Here is a 19,561-nt window from a genome sequence, read left to right as displayed (position 1 = left end):
CCGTTCAACGTAAGTCTGCCAGCCGGCCGCCAGCACTCCGTTCACGACAATGTCCGCCGGGATGATGTCGCCGTTGTTTACGTCGTCCAGATACATCACCCGGATGATGCCCAACGCAATACCGGCGATAACTCCGTTCAGGCCGTAGATGTTGTCGGTCCAACCCTCGATCGGTTCCTCGTTGGTGGCGATGACTGAAAGTTTTTTGGAAGCATTGGGTCAACGATCCTTCTAGATTATAAACTTCGATGTTGTTGCAAATGCACGCGTTCGAGTTTCGTGTAATTAGTCTGTTTGAATGCATCGTTCAACTGGCCATTGCCTTCTAATTATGTAATCGGTTGAACTTAAAGTCGTCACTCATTTGAATTTGAGGCGTCTCCAACTTAAATGCAAACGAAACTTACGTACGTCAGAGCTTAACGAGTGTAAGCTTGTTTGAGCAGCTAATATTTGCATTAGTTACCAATTGTTAAATTCTATAATTAGTTACAAGAAATACTTACTAATGGACGGTCGGACAACGGCGATGGGGAGCAGTTCACCGAATTGGCGTACCACATCTTCGGTGAGCGCCTTGGTGTACACGTAAGTATTCGGCCAGGGATGGATAAACTCGTTGACGGTTTTGTTGATGTGGTCCTCGAAGTGCTCGTCCATGGCTTCCACCAGCTGGATCATCTTCTCCGGGTCCGACGGTGGCGGGTAGAACTCCTCCTTGATGGTCTCCTCCGGACAGTTGGAGTACGCCGTGGAGATGTAGATGAACAGCTCGAGGTTGATGATTTTCTCGCAAATCCTCAGCAAATCCCGGGTACCCCGCACGTTCACCTCGATAGCCTTCTTCAGGGCCTGGTCAAAGCGGACGTCGGATGCCGCGTGGAACACGATTTGGGTATTTTTCACAATGTAGTCGATCGACTCATCTGACAGACCAACGCCCGGATGTTGTAGGTCCGCGTCTAAAATCTTTTCAAAAATACCATCATTATTGCTCTATTTCCTAACGATCACACTCCAAATCATAACACACTTTTATACGATCAATAAACGCCGGGTAGTCCTTCTTGAGGTTCATGAACACGACGCTGCCAAACAGTTCGTCACATCGTTGCTGAACCGTTTTTCCCTTTTTTGGTCGTGACAGCAGAATAATCTGCTTGACGTTTATTCTGCAAAGAGAGCAATAGAGAGAAAAAGCATCGATTAGTATAACGTTTTGTTTTCAATACACGGTCACGACCAACCCGCAATGTCAGCATGGTGGCGCACATGGCGATTGAAAATTCAAATGAAGGAACCATTCAATAAACACTTTTCACCCGACAGTTGAAGAAGTTTCGAACCCCAGGCGTGACAATGACAACTGGTCGGCTTCAATTTGCATTAGTTGTGATTGGTTTTTATTTGTGTAGCGATAAAGCAATGCCGGATTTATTCAGTTAATTGTGCAGAACTTGGGTTTGAACAAAGTCTGGACTTTTTTACATTTTGAACTCAATTGACGTAATTTGGCTTGAAGTGCACAGAGCAAGGCTATGGCCAGTCATACGATTTGTTACAAAAAAATATTTGTTCTCCTGTTTTGACAATCAGACCTCAGTGACCCCGTCTTTAAGTTCTTTAATTAAATTCATTAACCATCAAGTTAACGACTGAATTGGTGTTTTGGAAATTTCGAAAAATAGCAGTCCATAGCAGCACAATGTAGAGAATAGGTCTATTCCCGTACTGCAGAATTCTGCAATTCTGCACAAAAACGGCAGCAGAGCGTTCCCGTACTTTTCTGCAACAAAAGTAACTTTTCTCTCAGGCAGAACTTCTGCAATGAGAGGGGTAGAAGTAGCAGCAAAACCGTTCCCGTACTTTTCTGCAAGCTCTCTCTTCTCTTTCTTGTTGAAAAGTTACTGCAATTTGGTGCGATGGATGTTGAGTACACGCTTACATAAAATGTGCAAGTTGGGTGAAATCAAGCATTTTATTATTAGTTGTAATAATAAACGATTTTGGGGTAGTTTTTTATGTCTGGTTTTATTGAGAACGATTTCTTTTATGTTAACGATTTTTTATGTTTCGATTTTTTTAGTGTTATTATTTTTACCTGATAAAACTTAAGCCATAGTGTTACAGCACGGCTAGTACCCCAACAAAAAATGTACTTTAAAAACAAATAGTTTTTAAAAACTTTTAAAAGACACATTTCTTTTGAGTTTAATAATTTCAAATAAATATTTATTTAGGAATTATTTTTGATCATAAATTGATTTTTAAGATACTCAATATGTGTGTTAAAACAATAGGTAAATTTAATTGGCAAATCATAAATTGTACCTTTAACGGCGCTACCAATTTGTATATGAACCAAAATAACCAAATTGTCGATATTAAAATTCTGAAACTCTGAAACTCTAAAATTCTTCAATTATTAAATTTTTTGATTCTTAAATTCTTAAATTCCTAAATTCATAAATTATTCAATTCTTAATTTCTTAACATCTTGAATGATAAAAAATACACATTTTTTGGAGTCATATTTTAGGTTAGAAACACATATTTAGACGATTTATAGATTGGAAATTTTGACTGTTTCTATTTTATTTATATTTTTATTTTAAAATTTTTGATTGACAGAATTTTTTAATTTTACTTATTTTTGAAGTTTTAATTTCTTAAATTTCTTTTTTTTAATTTATCTATAGCTTTTGAATTTTTGATGTTCTGCACTCATAAATATTCAAACTTTTGTTTTTTACTTCGATTTTTTTCGACCTTTTTCAAAAAATTAAAATTAGGATTTTTTGAAATTTTAATCATTTTGAAATATTTAGTTTTTAATTATTTGAATTTATAAACTTTGAATTTGTGATTTTTTTTTATTTTTCTGAATTATTTGCATTTTTAAAATTCTCAAATATCTGATTTATGTTTTTTAAAAGTTCCTCAATTTGAAAATATTAGTTTTTTATATGTTTGATTATGGATTTCTTAATTTCCAGATTTCTTAATTTATGTGTTTTAAAATTGAGTTTGTGATTATTTTTTTTAATTTGCCAATTTCGCTGCGTCACCGTTGTTCTCTCATGTGACATCCAGTCATAATTTATCTATGTTATCCTGAATAATCTTTCAAACATTCTGCTATTGAAACATGTATTTTTGGTCCCTTCTATATTAAACCTTTGTTTGTCTTTTTTTAAATCATATTTATTAAACGTACCTGCCACTCTCATTTGTAAAATTGTTTACCTAATGTAAAAGTTTTGAGTTGTTTCTAATATATAATTTCTACCTAAGCATAATTAATTTCTAGTTACTTAATAAATAATACATCCTTGATTTTTTAAAATAAAATGTTGTGCTGCATAAAAAAATAATTTCCCTTTTCTTGAGGCAAACTTGTTACAATTACTTTTTTGGCAACCATTTTTTTTAATATTTTGAAATAATTAAAAACTTTAATACCCAATTTGAGTAAATTCACTCAACTGTGTACAATATTGCAGAAAAAGTACTGGAACGCGCTACCCAGGCAAAAGTTTTGCCGCTTCTCTCCTTGCAGAACTTCTGCAAAAGAGAGAGATGAAGAGAGCAAGCTGAAAAGTACGGGAACGTGCTGTAAAAAAGTGAATTATGCTGGCTGCAGAATTCTGCAGATCCTGCAGAAATTCTGCAATTCTGCAAGTACGGGAATAGACCTAATGAGTCATCGTCTATAACAATTCTTTTTGAATCTAAGTGAGCATTTCAAAACAATATATCAAAAGTTGTATTATCAGTTGATGGTTTATACATGATATATCAGCAAATAATTTACAAATTGCAAATTTGCAAAAGTCTCATAATATCATATTTTTAAACTAGTTTATTGCCAATGTTCGCATAAATGTTATGAGTTCCACAAAACCACAAAAATCATCTATCAAATCGACTAAATGATTATGAGTAGTTCTCCCAGATTTCGGTCATTCGTTTTTTTTTGCATTTTTTAATCCGACTAAACATTTTTTTGGTGCCTTCGGTATGCCCAAAGAAGCCATTTTGCATCATTTGTTCGTTCATATAATTTTCCATACAAATTTGGCAGCTGTCCATACAAAAGTGATATGTGAAAATTCAAAATTTTGTATCTTTTGAAGGAATTTTTTGATCGATTTGGTGTCTTCGGCAAAGTTGTAGGTATGCACACAAAAAAATATTTCCGAATGTTACATCATTTATGATGTAACACTTTTGCACGTCATTAAACATTTATATTTAAATGCAATTTGATGTAAATTTGCAACAAATTATACGTAAAAACATTATTTTTCGTGTGATTCAACCATTTACGTCGAATCTCAAGTTTAAATGTGATTCATGTTTTCCGTGTCGAGCAAATTCACATATTTTTTTCTGTGTGGATACGGACTACACTGGAAAAAAAATTATATATGGTAAAAAATTGGTATTTTTTTTATTGTCACTAAAACTTGATTTGCAAATAAACACTATTTTTAATTTTCTTCATTTTCTGATATGTTTTTGAGGATATCTAGATTACTTTTTCAAAACTACCAATGCACAGGTCCTATGTACACAGGACCTTTTGAAAAAGTAAACGAGATATCAAATGCCAACTTTTCAGAAAATTCCAGGTTGTGCAAAAAATCTTTGACCGAATTATGATTTTTTCAATCAATACTGGTTTTTTCAAAAATTCGAAATATTGGTCGCAAAAATTTTTCAACTTCATTTTTTCATGTAAAATAAAATTTGCTATCAAAATTACGTTAGTGAAATTTTGATAAAGTGCACAGTTTTCAAGTTAAAGCCATTTTTATTTAATTTTTTTGAAAATAGTCGCAGTATGTCATTTTTTGAAATAAGTCCACATGTTTGCACACTTCTGAAAAAAATATTTTTAAAAAGCTCTTTTGAAATGGTAGTCTTGGTTTTAAAATTTCGAAAAAAAAATTCGAACAGGTCGTAAAATTTTACGAATGTTTCATATTTAAACATTGTAAATCGGATAATTAGCTGCTGATATATCGACATTAGAAAATGGTGGGTTGTTTGGGTGAGACTTCCCGAGCATGGGTAAATAACAAGGGAAATGCGTAATAATACCTTTCTCTGGTATCAATACCAAATTTTGGTATTCCTAGACCCTTTAAAATTTGTCTTAAGGATTATGCAAGAGCAAAATGTGGTATCATACCAATTTAAGGTATTGTTTTGATATAGGGACCATCCATAAACCACGTGGACACTTTAGGGGGGGGGGGGGGGTTTGGCGATTGTCCACGATCCATACAAAAAAGATTTTTTTTGTATGGACAATTGTCCACGAAGGGGGAGGGGGGGTAACAGATTCTCAAAAAAGTGTCCACGTGGTTTATGAATGGTCCCATAGCAAAATTGCAGAATTTGTCAATGATCGAACACCACATTTTGGTATTCTTTTGGTATTACAGTATTTTATCAAATTCCTCTGCAACTATGGGAAAATTTTGACCAATTTTGACAAAATAATTAATTTTGCGCTATAATGATGTCTCAAAGCGAATGCTTTCATTCAAAACCGGAAATTTCAAACTTGATTTTAAACATTTTTGATATACCCCCTATAGAAATGACTTGAAATTGTGGAAAATTTTCTGAGTCAGGATGGCACATTTTGGTATTATTTTAGTATTAAGGTGTTTTATCAAATTCCTCTGAAACTATGGGAAAATTTTGACCAATTTTGACAAAATAATTAATTTTGCGCTAAAATGATGTCTCAAAGCGAATGCTTTCATTCAAAACCGGAAATTTCAAACTTGATTTTAAACATTTTTGATATACCCCCTACAGAAATGACTTGAAATTGTGGAAAATTTTCTAAGTCAGGATGGCACATTTTGGTATTATTTTAGTATTAAGGTGTTTTATCAAATTCCTCTGAAACTATGGGAAAATTTTGACCAATTTTGACAAAATAATTAATTTTGCGCTAAAATGATGTCTCAAAGCGAATGCTTTCATTCAAAACCGGAAATTTCAAACTTGATTTTAAACATTTTTGATATACCCCCTACAGAAATGACTTGAAATTGTGGAAAATTTTCTAAGTCAGGATGGCACATTTTGGTATTATTTTGGTATTAAAGTGTTTTATCATGTTCCTCTGAAACTATGGGAAAATTTTGACCAATTTTGACAAAATAATTAATTTTGCGCTAAAATCATGTCTCAAAGCGAATGCTTTCATTCAAAACCGGAAATTTCAAACTTTATTTTAAACACTTTTGATACCCCCTACAGAAATGACTTGAAATTGTGGAAAATTTTCTAAGTCAGGATGGCACATTTTGGTATTATTTGAATATTGAAAGGTTTCATCAATTTTCTCTGAAACTATGGGAAATTTGTTTAAAAAAATTTACGAGTTAATTAATTTTGCGCTCAAATGACTTGAAACCCAAAAATGTTAAAGATGATTTTAAAAATTAGTGTGATATACCCACTAATATTTTTTTCAAAAACGTTGAAATATCTCTAAGTCGGGATAACCAAATACTTTGAAAAACGAGTCAATCGACAGATTAATGAATTTTGGTGAATTTCAATTCAGTTTCATTTTAATAATACTTATTTTTCAATCTTGTTATTTTTCAGAAGCTTCAAAAATTTCAAGCACAGGCCGTTCATCAATGACAAATGCATTCGGTGTGGTGAAGAATATCACTAATAACAACATGGAATCATCAGGTGAGTAGATTTGGCTGTTGCATATTAATAATTTCCGTTTTTTCACTAACTGCAACTGCTTCACTAAAAATGGTATGAAAATACCAAATTTTGGTATTACTTGTTCAAATAACAGCGACCATAATGTGATCTTGGTTGCCCAGTAATAGATGGTAAAATACCATGAAATCATACCAAAATCATGTATGTGAAAGACCACAGAAATACCAAAATATGATTTTCCAAGGGCGCGGGAATACCTTAAAAATAAAACCATGGCAATACCAAGTTTTGGTATTCAAGCAATGTTCAAAAATCCAGAAGACCTCAACTTGGTATTGAAATGGTTTTATTTTGAGGTATTATTTTACCCTTGGAATAACATGGTTTGGTATTGTTGTGCCCTTACACATACAAGATTTTGGTATGATTTCATGGTATTTTACCATCTATTACTGGGCAACCAAGGGCACATTTTGGTCGCTGTTATTTGCCCAAGTAATACCAAAATTTGGTATTCCCTTGTTATTTACCCCTGCTCGGGTTAGAAAACATCAATTTTCCTGTTTTTAAACCTTTGCATGGCATTATCTCAGCAACTAAGGATCGTATCAACAAAGTACAATAATGCAAAATATAGAGAATTTTCTCAGCTTTTCAAAAATATTTTTTCAGAGGTGGGCAAACATGTGCACTTTTTTTTTTTTAAATGAAAAACTTCGACTATTTTCAAAAAATGTCCTAAAACCTGATTTAACTTGGAAACGATGCACTTTATCAATATTTTACTAAAGTACTTTTTGATTAAAAAATTAATTTAACATCGAAAAATTAGGTTGAAAAATTTTTGTGACCAATATTTCAATTTTTTGAAAAAATCAGTATTGATTCAAAAAATCATAACTCGGTCAAAGGTTTTTTGCCAATTCTGGAAATTTCTGAAAAGTTGGCATTTAATGTCCTCTAAAACATATAAAAAAATAAATAATAATAGTGTTTTTTGCAAATCAAGTTTTAATGACAAAAAGTTGAATAAACAATAACCAAATTTTTTACCGTGTATCATTTTTTCCAGTATAGTCCGTATCAATACCTACAACATTGGCGAAGACACCAAACCGATCAAAAAATTCCTTCAAAAGATACAGAGTTTTGAATTTTCATACATCATGTTTGTTTGGACAGCTGCAAAATTTGTATGGAAAATTATATGAACAAACTCATGATGCAAAATGGCATCTTTGGACGTACCGAAGGCACCAAAAAAGTTTCAGCTGGATTGAAAAATACAAAAAATAAAATTGAAGAAAAAAGACCGATTTCGTAGAGAATTGCTCAGTTGATGGTTTATACATAATATCCCATCAAATATTTTACAAATTGCAAATTTGCACAAGTCACAAAATATCATATTTTAACCAGTTTATTACCTTTGAGTTTCACAAAACCACAAAACGTAAGCTATCACATCGACTAGATGATTATTTAGACTTATGAAGGTTAACTTTCATTAATTCTTATATGAATACATACCAGTCCATAAGAGTTAAATTCACTTCATCTCATCTGGAACCTGAAATTCCATCAAAAATATCTACCGAAGTCGCGTGTAAACAACTCGATTAAGTTGAACTATCTCGCAAGAGCAAGCAACTCAAATCACGAAACTGCAAAGTGTTTTTGACAGTAACTGTTGTCGTTGTCACCAAGGCGCCAGTTGGCGTGCTACAGTAAAACGTGATGGTCACCAATGAAACGTTTGGGCATTACCAGCAGCTGGAGCATGATCTTTACGACCGTTGAATTGTCTGCGCTTCAGGCGTTTACTTCTTCGTGCTACTGAAGCGTTGGCGAAACTATGAACTGATTATTGTATCTTGATTTATTGTACTCTATTTTTTTTGGGACGTTTTAAATGATTGTTAAAAAATATTTTTTTTTAGTAGTTTTCCGATTTGTTTAACAAATTACCAGTGGGAACTTCCCCTAAAACGGTGGTGTTTATGTCACCGTTATCGCAGATCGGCGCGTTCCCCGTGGGCAATGGTTCAAGTTCATTGTCAACTGGTTTGCAGATTGCTGAAAATTGCCACTGTCAACAGATGCTTTCCACCAGAGAAAAGAGGGGGAGCGAGAGCAAAAGTTATTCATCAGCTCGTAAGCAAAAGTATCCCGACATTTTTTTTTATCTAGACTTTATTTGTCCTAAGAAAAAGGTAAGTATTTAAATTCCGGGTTGGTTTCAGTACTTCAAAGCTTGATTCCAACAGGTTCCCGGTAGCAATCTGTTGACAGATGCAACGAGCCATTTAGGGATACTTGTAATGCAAAATATGGCACTTCTTTGGAAATCCCACGCAAGACTACACGCCAAATGAGGCTTGAACTGAGACTTGGTGCTGTTTGACAGTCATAACAAACTGGAACATTTATCTTTCAATGGTCTCGGAATTTGAAAATCAGGAAGGGTTCTCTTTGTTAGAAGTTGCAGCTTATCTGAGCGATATAAAATCAAAGAGGTGAAGATTGAGGTTTCCTGGAATATAGTATTTTTAACAAACTTTTGGATACTCGATAACAGAATCATAATTTGAAGCCAAGCACGGCTCATACTAAATATGTGAAGAAAATCAGAATTAAGTAACTGCTGACTCTTTTTATTGGTCCAGTGCAAAAAAAATAACCTAACCCTAACAAAACCCATGTCCAATCGGCGTTAATATTCTAGCACCCCAAAGGTGGCACCCCTGACTAAACACACCCCCCCTCTGCAGTCCATCAGCACTAGATGAAAAACACTTGATCATTAGCCAGCCCGCGCACCCTTCCTCGCCAATATCTTTGCACCAAAGATCGCGGAGGATCCAAAAGTCATTAGCTCCAAGTGGTCCGGCAGCTGCCGACCCGGCTCTGCACATCGATCTTGAACTTGAACTGGAATATCCTACGGCTCCTGAACCTGACCTCAAGCCGCGCGATGCGAAGTAACGCTGAACCGATCGAGCGCAGAAGATACGATCGGCTTGAAGAAAACATGGCAAACTCGTGCTCGCCGCAATTACCCGGTAATTGTTGTTCACTTGTGATGTAGTGTTTGGGGGTTTTTTGGCCGGTTGTTGTGTTTTTTTTGTATAGTTCTTTTGTTTGAGCTGTAGCCAAGAAAAAGATTATGCGCAACGTCAACGCGGTCTTCCCAAATACGTCATAGTGAATATTGAAGATTGTGAGGTTTCAGCAAAAAATGATCATCAAAAAATGAGGAAGAGTACAAAGGTGAACGAATTGATTTGTTTCTAGAGGCAAAACAAGTCTTCCAAACTTGAGTTACACTACATAAACTTTAAATTTTTGATGGAAATTTATGTAATTATAATGAAAGGAATTTAAAAATATTACAGTTCACGGAACACCTGGAATTTGATAGTTTTTCAATGTGATGAAAAAAGGCAATTTTTGTCTACTCTGCTATTTTAAATTATTTGTTTTTGACAAAATAATTAATTTTGCGCTAAAATGATGTCTCAAAGCGAATGCTTTCATTCAAAACCGGAAATTTCAAACTTGATTTTAAACATTTTTGATATACCCCCTACAGAAATGACTTGAAATTGTGGAAAATTTTCTAAGTCAGGATGGCACATTTTGGTATTATTTTAGTATTAAGGTGTTTTATCAAATTCCTCTGAAACTATGGGAAAATTTTGACCAATTTTGACAAAATAATTAATTTTGCGCTAAAATGATGTCTCAAAGCGAATGCTTTCATTCAAAACCGGAAATTTCAAACTTGATTTTAAACATTTTTGATATACCCCCTACAGAAATGACTTGAAATTGTGGAAAATTTTCTAAGTCAGGATGGCACATTTTGGTATTATTTTGGTATTAAAGTGTTTTATCATGTTCCTCTGAAACTATGGGAAAATTTTGACCAATTTTGACAAAATAATTAATTTTGCGCTAAAATCATGTCTCAAAGCGAATGCTTTCATTCAAAACCGGAAATTTCAAACTTTATTTTAAACACTTTTGATACCCCCTACAGAAATGACTTGAAATTGTGGAAAATTTTCTAAGTCAGGATGGCACATTTTGGTATTATTTGAATATTGAAAGGTTTCATCAATTTTCTCTGAAACTATGGGAAATTTGTTTAAAAAAATTTACGAGTTAATTAATTTTGCGCTCAAATGACTTGAAACCCAAAAATGTTAAAGATGATTTTAAAAATTAGTGTGATATACCCACTAATATTTTTTTCAAAAACGTTGAAATATCTCTAAGTCGGGATAACCAAATACTTTGAAAAACGAGTCAATCGACAGATTAATGAATTTTGGTGAATTTCAATTCAGTTTCATTTTAATAATACTTATTTTTCAATCTTGTTATTTTTCAGAAGCTTCAAAAATTTCAAGCACAGGCCGTTCATCAATGACAAATGCATTCGGTGTGGTGAAGAATATCACTAATAACAACATGGAATCATCAGGTGAGTAGATTTGGCTGTTGCATATTAATAATTTCCGTTTTTTCACTAACTGCAACTGCTTCACTAAAAATGGTATGAAAATACCAAATTTTGGTATTACTTGTTCAAATAACAGCGACCATAATGTGATCTTGGTTGCCCAGTAATAGATGGTAAAATACCATGAAATCATACCAAAATCATGTATGTGAAAGACCACAGAAATACCAAAATATGATTTTCCAAGGGCGCGGGAATACCTTAAAAATAAAACCATGGCAATACCAAGTTTTGGTATTCAAGCAATGTTCAAAAATCCAGAAGACCTCAACTTGGTATTGAAATGGTTTTATTTTGAGGTATTATTTTACCCTTGGAATAACATGGTTTGGTATTGTTGTGCCCTTACACATACAAGATTTTGGTATGATTTCATGGTATTTTACCATCTATTACTGGGCAACCAAGGGCACATTTTGGTCGCTGTTATTTGCCCAAGTAATACCAAAATTTGGTATTCCCTTGTTATTTACCCCTGCTCGGGTTAGAAAACATCAATTTTCCTGTTTTTAAACCTTTGCATGGCATTATCTCAGCAACTAAGGATCGTATCAACAAAGTACAATAATGCAAAATATAGAGAATTTTCTCAGCTTTTCAAAAATATTTTTTCAGAGGTGGGCAAACATGTGCACTTTTTTTTTTTTAAATGAAAAACTTCGACTATTTTCAAAAAATGTCCTAAAACCTGATTTAACTTGGAAACGATGCACTTTATCAATATTTTACTAAAGTACTTTTTGATTAAAAAATTAATTTAACATCGAAAAATTAGGTTGAAAAATTTTTGTGACCAATATTTCAATTTTTTGAAAAAATCAGTATTGATTCAAAAAATCATAACTCGGTCAAAGGTTTTTTGCCAATTCTGGAAATTTCTGAAAAGTTGGCATTTAATGTCCTCTAAAACATATAAAAAAATAAATAATAATAGTGTTTTTTGCAAATCAAGTTTTAATGACAAAAAGTTGAATAAACAATAACCAAATTTTTTACCGTGTATCATTTTTTCCAGTATAGTCCGTATCAATACCTACAACATTGGCGAAGACACCAAACCGATCAAAAAATTCCTTCAAAAGATACAGAGTTTTGAATTTTCATACATCATGTTTGTTTGGACAGCTGCAAAATTTGTATGGAAAATTATATGAACAAACTCATGATGCAAAATGGCATCTTTGGACGTACCGAAGGCACCAAAAAAGTTTCAGCTGGATTGAAAAATACAAAAAATAAAATTGAAGAAAAAAGACCGATTTCGTAGAGAATTGCTCAGTTGATGGTTTATACATAATATCCCATCAAATATTTTACAAATTGCAAATTTGCACAAGTCACAAAATATCATATTTTAACCAGTTTATTACCTTTGAGTTTCACAAAACCACAAAACGTAAGCTATCACATCGACTAGATGATTATTTAGACTTATGAAGGTTAACTTTCATTAATTCTTATATGAATACATACCAGTCCATAAGAGTTAAATTCACTTCATCTCATCTGGAACCTGAAATTCCATCAAAAATATCTACCGAAGTCGCGTGTAAACAACTCGATTAAGTTGAACTATCTCGCAAGAGCAAGCAACTCAAATCACGAAACTGCAAAGTGTTTTTGACAGTAACTGTTGTCGTTGTCACCAAGGCGCCAGTTGGCGTGCTACAGTAAAACGTGATGGTCACCAATGAAACGTTTGGGCATTACCAGCAGCTGGAGCATGATCTTTACGACCGTTGAATTGTCTGCGCTTCAGGCGTTTACTTCTTCGTGCTACTGAAGCGTTGGCGAAACTATGAACTGATTATTGTATCTTGATTTATTGTACTCTATTTTTTTTGGGACGTTTTAAATGATTGTTAAAAAATATTTTTTTTTAGTAGTTTTCCGATTTGTTTAACAAATTACCAGTGGGAACTTCCCCTAAAACGGTGGTGTTTATGTCACCGTTATCGCAGATCGGCGCGTTCCCCGTGGGCAATGGTTCAAGTTCATTGTCAACTGGTTTGCAGATTGCTGAAAATTGCCACTGTCAACAGATGCTTTCCACCAGAGAAAAGAGGGGGAGCGAGAGCAAAAGTTATTCATCAGCTCGTAAGCAAAAGTATCCCGACATTTTTTTTTATCTAGACTTTATTTGTCCTAAGAAAAAGGTAAGTATTTAAATTCCGGGTTGGTTTCAGTACTTCAAAGCTTGATTCCAACAGGTTCCCGGTAGCAATCTGTTGACAGATGCAACGAGCCATTTAGGGATACTTGTAATGCAAAATATGGCACTTCTTTGGAAATCCCACGCAAGACTACACGCCAAATGAGGCTTGAACTGAGACTTGGTGCTGTTTGACAGTCATAACAAACTGGAACATTTATCTTTCAATGGTCTCGGAATTTGAAAATCAGGAAGGGTTCTCTTTGTTAGAAGTTGCAGCTTATCTGAGCGATATAAAATCAAAGAGGTGAAGATTGAGGTTTCCTGGAATATAGTATTTTTAACAAACTTTTGGATACTCGATAACAGAATCATAATTTGAAGCCAAGCACGGCTCATACTAAATATGTGAATGTCGTGATCGGGGACTTTCTTTCTCAATCAAAACATTGATATTAGTTTGCAACAACAATCAAAACGTCTTTATTCCCCAAAACAAAGCATAAGACTGATTGACAATCTTCATTCTTCTTCGCATCTCGTGCGCGTCTCTGTTTTCTCTCTCTTCGCTCTGTCTCCCAGTGCTCTCTCCCATTCGAAGCGGTACAGCAATGAGCGGATAGGCTGACAAAGCTTTATTTACTATTTGTTTAATTCAACTACATTTGTCTATGAGCTTCATTCTATTTTTTATCATATATTCTATTGTGCCACTCTCATTCCCTACATTCTCCCTCTTTTCTACTCTTTAACTGTTAAAGCATACGCTTATTTACTACCTTGTATTTCTAAATAGTTTATGAAATTACAATTATTTAAAAAAAACTGAGCCTATTTCTACTATTCAAAAATGTGATAAAGATACATGTCATCAAATTTTGCGGGCTTTCGACTAGTTCTTCTTGGTCTGACTGACTGTTTAGAAAAATTCTCAGCTGTCGTTGATTTTTCTGCTTCTGGAACATCCTGCTGGTCTAAACCGACTGGACCTGGTTGTGTTGTATCAGATATTGTTGAACCTGTAAAATCTGAAAATAAAATGTAAAAATTATCTTTAAAAAAAATAAAGAATAAACTTTTCCTTAACTTTTTCACTATTTTGTTCAAAAGAACTAATAATGAAAATCAACCTTTTTTTATATCAATTAATTTAATCGACTTTTTAAAAAAAAATTGAGCGTAAACTTATAAAAAATATTAATAAATTGTAAAAAAAAATACGTATGATACCTTCAAACTTTTGTGTAGATAATTCCTGATTCAGATCTGAACTTGACTCACAGGGAATCCTCTTAACGTCTTGAACATTTCGTGAAAATTGTCCTCCATTTTGATTCCGAATGACTACCTTTGCTCCTTGTCGAGTTAGAACCGTGAATCGTTCCTTTGAGAATGTTGGATCTGTTTTCGTGCGCTGGGGTATAGAAACGACCACTTTATCACCTGCTGAAATATCACTTTTCTTTGCACCTCTATGTTTGTCTGCAAATTTCTTGCTCACAAGCTTGGAATATGCATCTTCTTCATTAACTCCTATTCTGTCCAAGGGATCTTTTTTAGTCCACAAGCTGGGAAAAGTGCCTCGATAACGCCACCCCACCATCAATTCAAAAGGGGTTACTCCTAATCGAGAGTGATGTTTGCGCGTATTATGCACATGCACGTAAGAGGTTAGTGCATTCTTCCAATATGTTTCTTCTTCTTTAGCTGCTGCCAGAGCTTTAATTATGCCTGAATTTTGCCTTTCTACGGCTCCATTGGACTGTGCACTCATAGGAATTGACTTATGTATTTTAACGCCTTTTGTTTCCCAGTATTTAACAAAATCAGCGCTTTGAAAAGGTGGCCCATTATCGCTCTGTAACACTAAAGGTAAGCCCCAAACTAAAAATATTTTACAAAGCGCCGCGTTCGTTGACCGTGCATCAGTATGCTCCATCTCTACCACGTGCAAATATCTAAAATTTTGAGAAAAATAAATACTTAGATAACCGTCGTATGTTTTAATTCCACCCTGAGTAAGCACCTTGAATAAGTGTCCACGCAAACAAGAAAATGTCCAGATCCACAGCCTTGCACGGAGAGAAAATCTATTTGAAGAATTTCCCATGGTCCATCTGGGAGCAAACGGCTTGACAATGGAAGTGGTGGATTTTTTCTCGATATTACCAAACATGTTTCACATTCCATTACAAACTGGTTCGCTTCTTTAGCCATATTTGGCCACCAAAAAAATTCTCTTAAGATCCTTTTAGTTGCACCACAGCCAATGTGACCCTCGTGGGCCGTCTCCAACGCACGCCTCCGAAGACACCTTGGCAAGATGATTAATTCATTTTTGAAAACCAGAGGGTCTAACGTTGAGAGACTCTTAGATTGCGATTCGTAACGCCGTAACTCCTCTGACCATGATCCGCTTTTGATCCCTCTGCGGACTCCTTCCAGTTCTTCATCCTTCTCTGATTCCATCTGAATTTCCGCTAGTGATAACGACATCCGACCGGCATCCAAGGCATAAAGCATGTGTTTGTTGTTATCATCATCAAATGGTTCATCAACTTGCGACTTGCCAATGAGTCTAGACAATGTGTCTGCTAAATTTTGTTGTCCTGGAACTCGTTCTATTCTAAACCGGAAGGGCAACAACCGTAACGCCCAGCCTTCTGCCCTTGTCATCGCTCTCCTGCTTATTTTGTGTTCACTTCCAAATATAAATTCGTTTGCTTCTGAATCAGTCCGGACTATAAAAAACATGCTGGTTAGATAGTAGACGAATCGTTCTACACCCCACACAATCGCTAACGCCTCTCTTTGCGTTTGTGGGTAACGCTGTTCGGCTACAGTAAGTGATTTCGAAGCACATGCGATTATTCGTGGCACTCCCGTAACGCTGAATTGTACCAGTACAGCACCGATTCCAATCTGTGAAGCATCCACGTATAACTCCGTTCTGTCACGATGGTCGAAATACCCCAATTTGACGATAGATTTCAGCGCTTCTGATTTTAGATATAAAAATTCTTCTTCTTCTCGTGATGTCCAGTAAAATGAGTTAGATTTTAGTAGAGCTCTTAGTTTCTCCGTTTTGTCAGCTCTGTTTACAATGAACTTCTCGGTAAAATTCAAAAGTCCCAAGAAGCTTTTGACTTCCGTTAGTGTTTCCGGTCTGCGAAAATTCTCGATTGCTCTTTTCTTGTCCTCTTCAACGCTCCAACCATGTTGAGACAATCTGAAGCCTAGAAACTTCACTTCCTGTTTCCCGAAGACGCATTTGTCTGTGTTTAACATCACGTTGTGTTCACGTAGGCGACGAAGAACAGTTTCAAGATTACGATCGTGTTCTAATTTAGCTCTCCCGAACACCAAAATGTCATCCATGTAATTGATTACTCCTGGGCATCCCATCAAAACAATCGTTTGTAAAATCTCTTGAAAAAAATCGGGTGAGTTCGTCAAACCAAACGGAAGCCGAATGAAACGGTACATCCCATCCCCAGCAAAGAAATTGGTCAGGTGTCTGGAGTCTTCATGTAGAACCACGTGGTGGAATGCACTCGACAAATCAATTGTTGAAAACCAACAGCAACCATGAAGCTCTGACAAAATCGATTCCAGTGTTGGCATTCTGAACGGCGAACGAATTATGCACCTGTTGGGACCCCTAAGGTCGACGACAAGCCTAATATCATTTTTTCCTTTCGGAACCACCAGAAGCGATGAACAAAACGACTTGTCCATGTCGTTTGTCACCTTTTCAATGATTCCGGTTGATAAAAGTTCCTTTATTCTGCGCTCAGCCTCTTCTTTGAACGCCGGAGGAATACTGGTAAAAATGTTTCTGGACGGTGGAAGGCTTTTATCGTATGCCAAACGAACTGGAGGTACATCGAATCGAGGGAATTCACTATTTTTAGTAACTGCTAGTAACTCTCCTGGGCCAACACGATCTAAATTATTTACGAAACAGCCAATTATCGGTACATGTAGTCCTACTTGAAGAACGCTGTAACGTAGAGCTGTCCGTCTTCCAAGAAGAGATTTCGCACCTTCGATTACGTAAAATTTTTCCAGCATGCAAGGGCGATCAGCAGTAATAAACAATTCCGCTTCAAACGATGCTCGTACATGTATCTCCCCAGGTGTTGCATACGCTTTAAGCTGCTTGTCTCCACCTTGCTTGAAGCAAAACATTGCACGTCGATGTGAATCTTTTTTAGACATTTTATCAAAAATGTCTCCACCCAATGTATTAACATCCGCACCTGAATCAATTAAAAAATGTACGGCCGCACCGGCTACGTAACCAACCACTACAGCATTCTCGTTTACTGACAGATCGTCTACTTGCAAAGCGTATTCAACAGGTGTATCAGCTTGCTCCATTAGAGTGTTTCCTTTTCCGCCTTTACTTGTTTTCTCTGCAGACTCGTTTTGGAATATCACCGGCTGTAATGATGATCGTTAATTTACTATGCGTAGAAAATGAATAATACACAGCTTTACATGTTAGGCAAGAAACAGTGTTAGAATGTTCAATTTTGGCCAGTAGCGTGAGTAACAGAAAGAAAAATAAAAACAGTGCATATTATATTTAAGAAAATTTAGAATTTATTAATTCAATAGACAACCGAGCATACAATAACACCGCAAGAAAATAGTAAGACCGTATGAAGGAACTAAATAACCGTTGAAAAAAAATAAAAACGTTTTTACAAAAATTCTAATTTTCATCACTTACAGACTTCTCATCATCTGGTTTCCCATTTACTGGTACAGCATCAACCTTCCTAATCTTCGGAGCGGGTCCGCCTGACTCAGAATCCGCATCACGCTTGTTTTTATCTTTTGACGAACACGCACGTTCTAAATGTCCTCGAACATTACAATTGAAGCAAACTTTGTCTATCGAGTTACAATTATGCGGTTGATGGAAAGAACTAGTACAACGCCAACAAGGAGTGCTAAACCTTTTGCTTCTTGAAAATTTTTGATTTCCACCTCTTCCGCGAGGAAAATTTGTCCTCCCCCGGTTTGAAAGTGGACCTTGTCTAATCCCAGGTCGATTATTTGAATAAGAGTACGTAGGTCTGTAACTGCTGTTTTGCCGACCGCGAGCTACGACAGCAACTTCTGCTCTTGACTCGATATTAGGGTGACTTTTGTTATATAGCTCCTCAGACTGTTTACCCAGATCTAACTCTTGAATTTTAGACAAGAGATCACTCAGCGTACTATCTTTCTTGCGTACGAGTTTCCTAGCTGCCTTACGCACTTCCGGGTTCGACGCGTTTATTTGAATTATGTCCGCTACTACTTCCATTACCATGTCTCTGCCATAACTGCACTGTTTTGCCCCACTCACCAACCGCTTCACATATACGAAATCTGACTCCCCGTCGCCCTGGACCATTGCACGCAGCTTCTGACGCCGAAGCAAAACGAAATCGCGAGAACTGAAATGCTGTTCCAGCTTAAACATGGCATTAGAATAAGGAAACTGGTCTTCATCAGGTGCTCCGTTATCTGGCACTCCTTCCAGAACATCCATCAGTTTTGATCCAGCCTTCATTTTGAAAACATTGCTTTTAGCGTCTTCTTCTTCGATCCCTGCAATCTTCATCGCCGATTCAAGAACACTTCTCCATTGTTCGAATGCTTTTTTACTAATGTCCTCCTCGCCTATAAATTGACAAATTAATTCTATATTTAATCATGTTTTTAATAACTGCACATAAAACAATTACCCTCCGAAGGTTTACACTCTGTTATTTGTAATGATGCAAATGACATGGCCGTCATGAACGATGATTCCTCTGGCGTTCTGAAAGTCAAGCTTGATTTCCGCTTTGACGATTTTTTAGACGAGCTAGACGAAGCTTCAACACCTCCTCCTGGAGTCCTTCCTGATGGTCTGCTTCCTGTTTCAGCTTGTGCGTTAAAGGTGGAATTGCGCTGCATGAAAAATGCATCAACGTCCAGATCAGACTCCTCCACGAGCCAAACGCCAGAACCATTCACTCCTTTACGGGAACGTGAACGCGAACGGGACGAAGCCTGAGCTACTTGGCGGTCGTTTTCCATTTTAATTTTTTTTTTTTTTAAGCCTGTAGAAACAAAGGATTCTATAGATTTCCCCATTTTTATAAAATAGATCAACTGTGAGTTGA

At 35.6% G+C, this 19,561-nt stretch overlaps 1 protein-coding gene across 1 annotated transcript in view; it reads right to left on the bottom strand.

Annotated features, from left to right (window-relative positions):
- The window catches only part of LOC120418861 (uncharacterized), a 50,042-nt gene that overhangs the window by 14,690 nt on the left and 15,791 nt on the right, over positions 1–19,561 (bottom strand). The window contains 3 exon segments of the mRNA XM_039581394.2: positions 2–194; positions 507–969; positions 1,034–1,172. Coding sequence (XP_039437328.2) covers positions 2–194; positions 507–969; positions 1,034–1,172 — 795 coding nt within the window.

Source organism: Culex pipiens, chromosome 3 (assembly GCF_016801865.2).
Source record: "Culex pipiens pallens isolate TS chromosome 3, TS_CPP_V2, whole genome shotgun sequence".
NCBI lineage: Eukaryota > Metazoa > Arthropoda > Insecta > Diptera > Culicidae > Culex > Culex pipiens.
The sequence above is the reverse complement of the archived record's forward strand: the minus strand, read 5'-3'. Positions and strand labels throughout refer to the sequence as shown.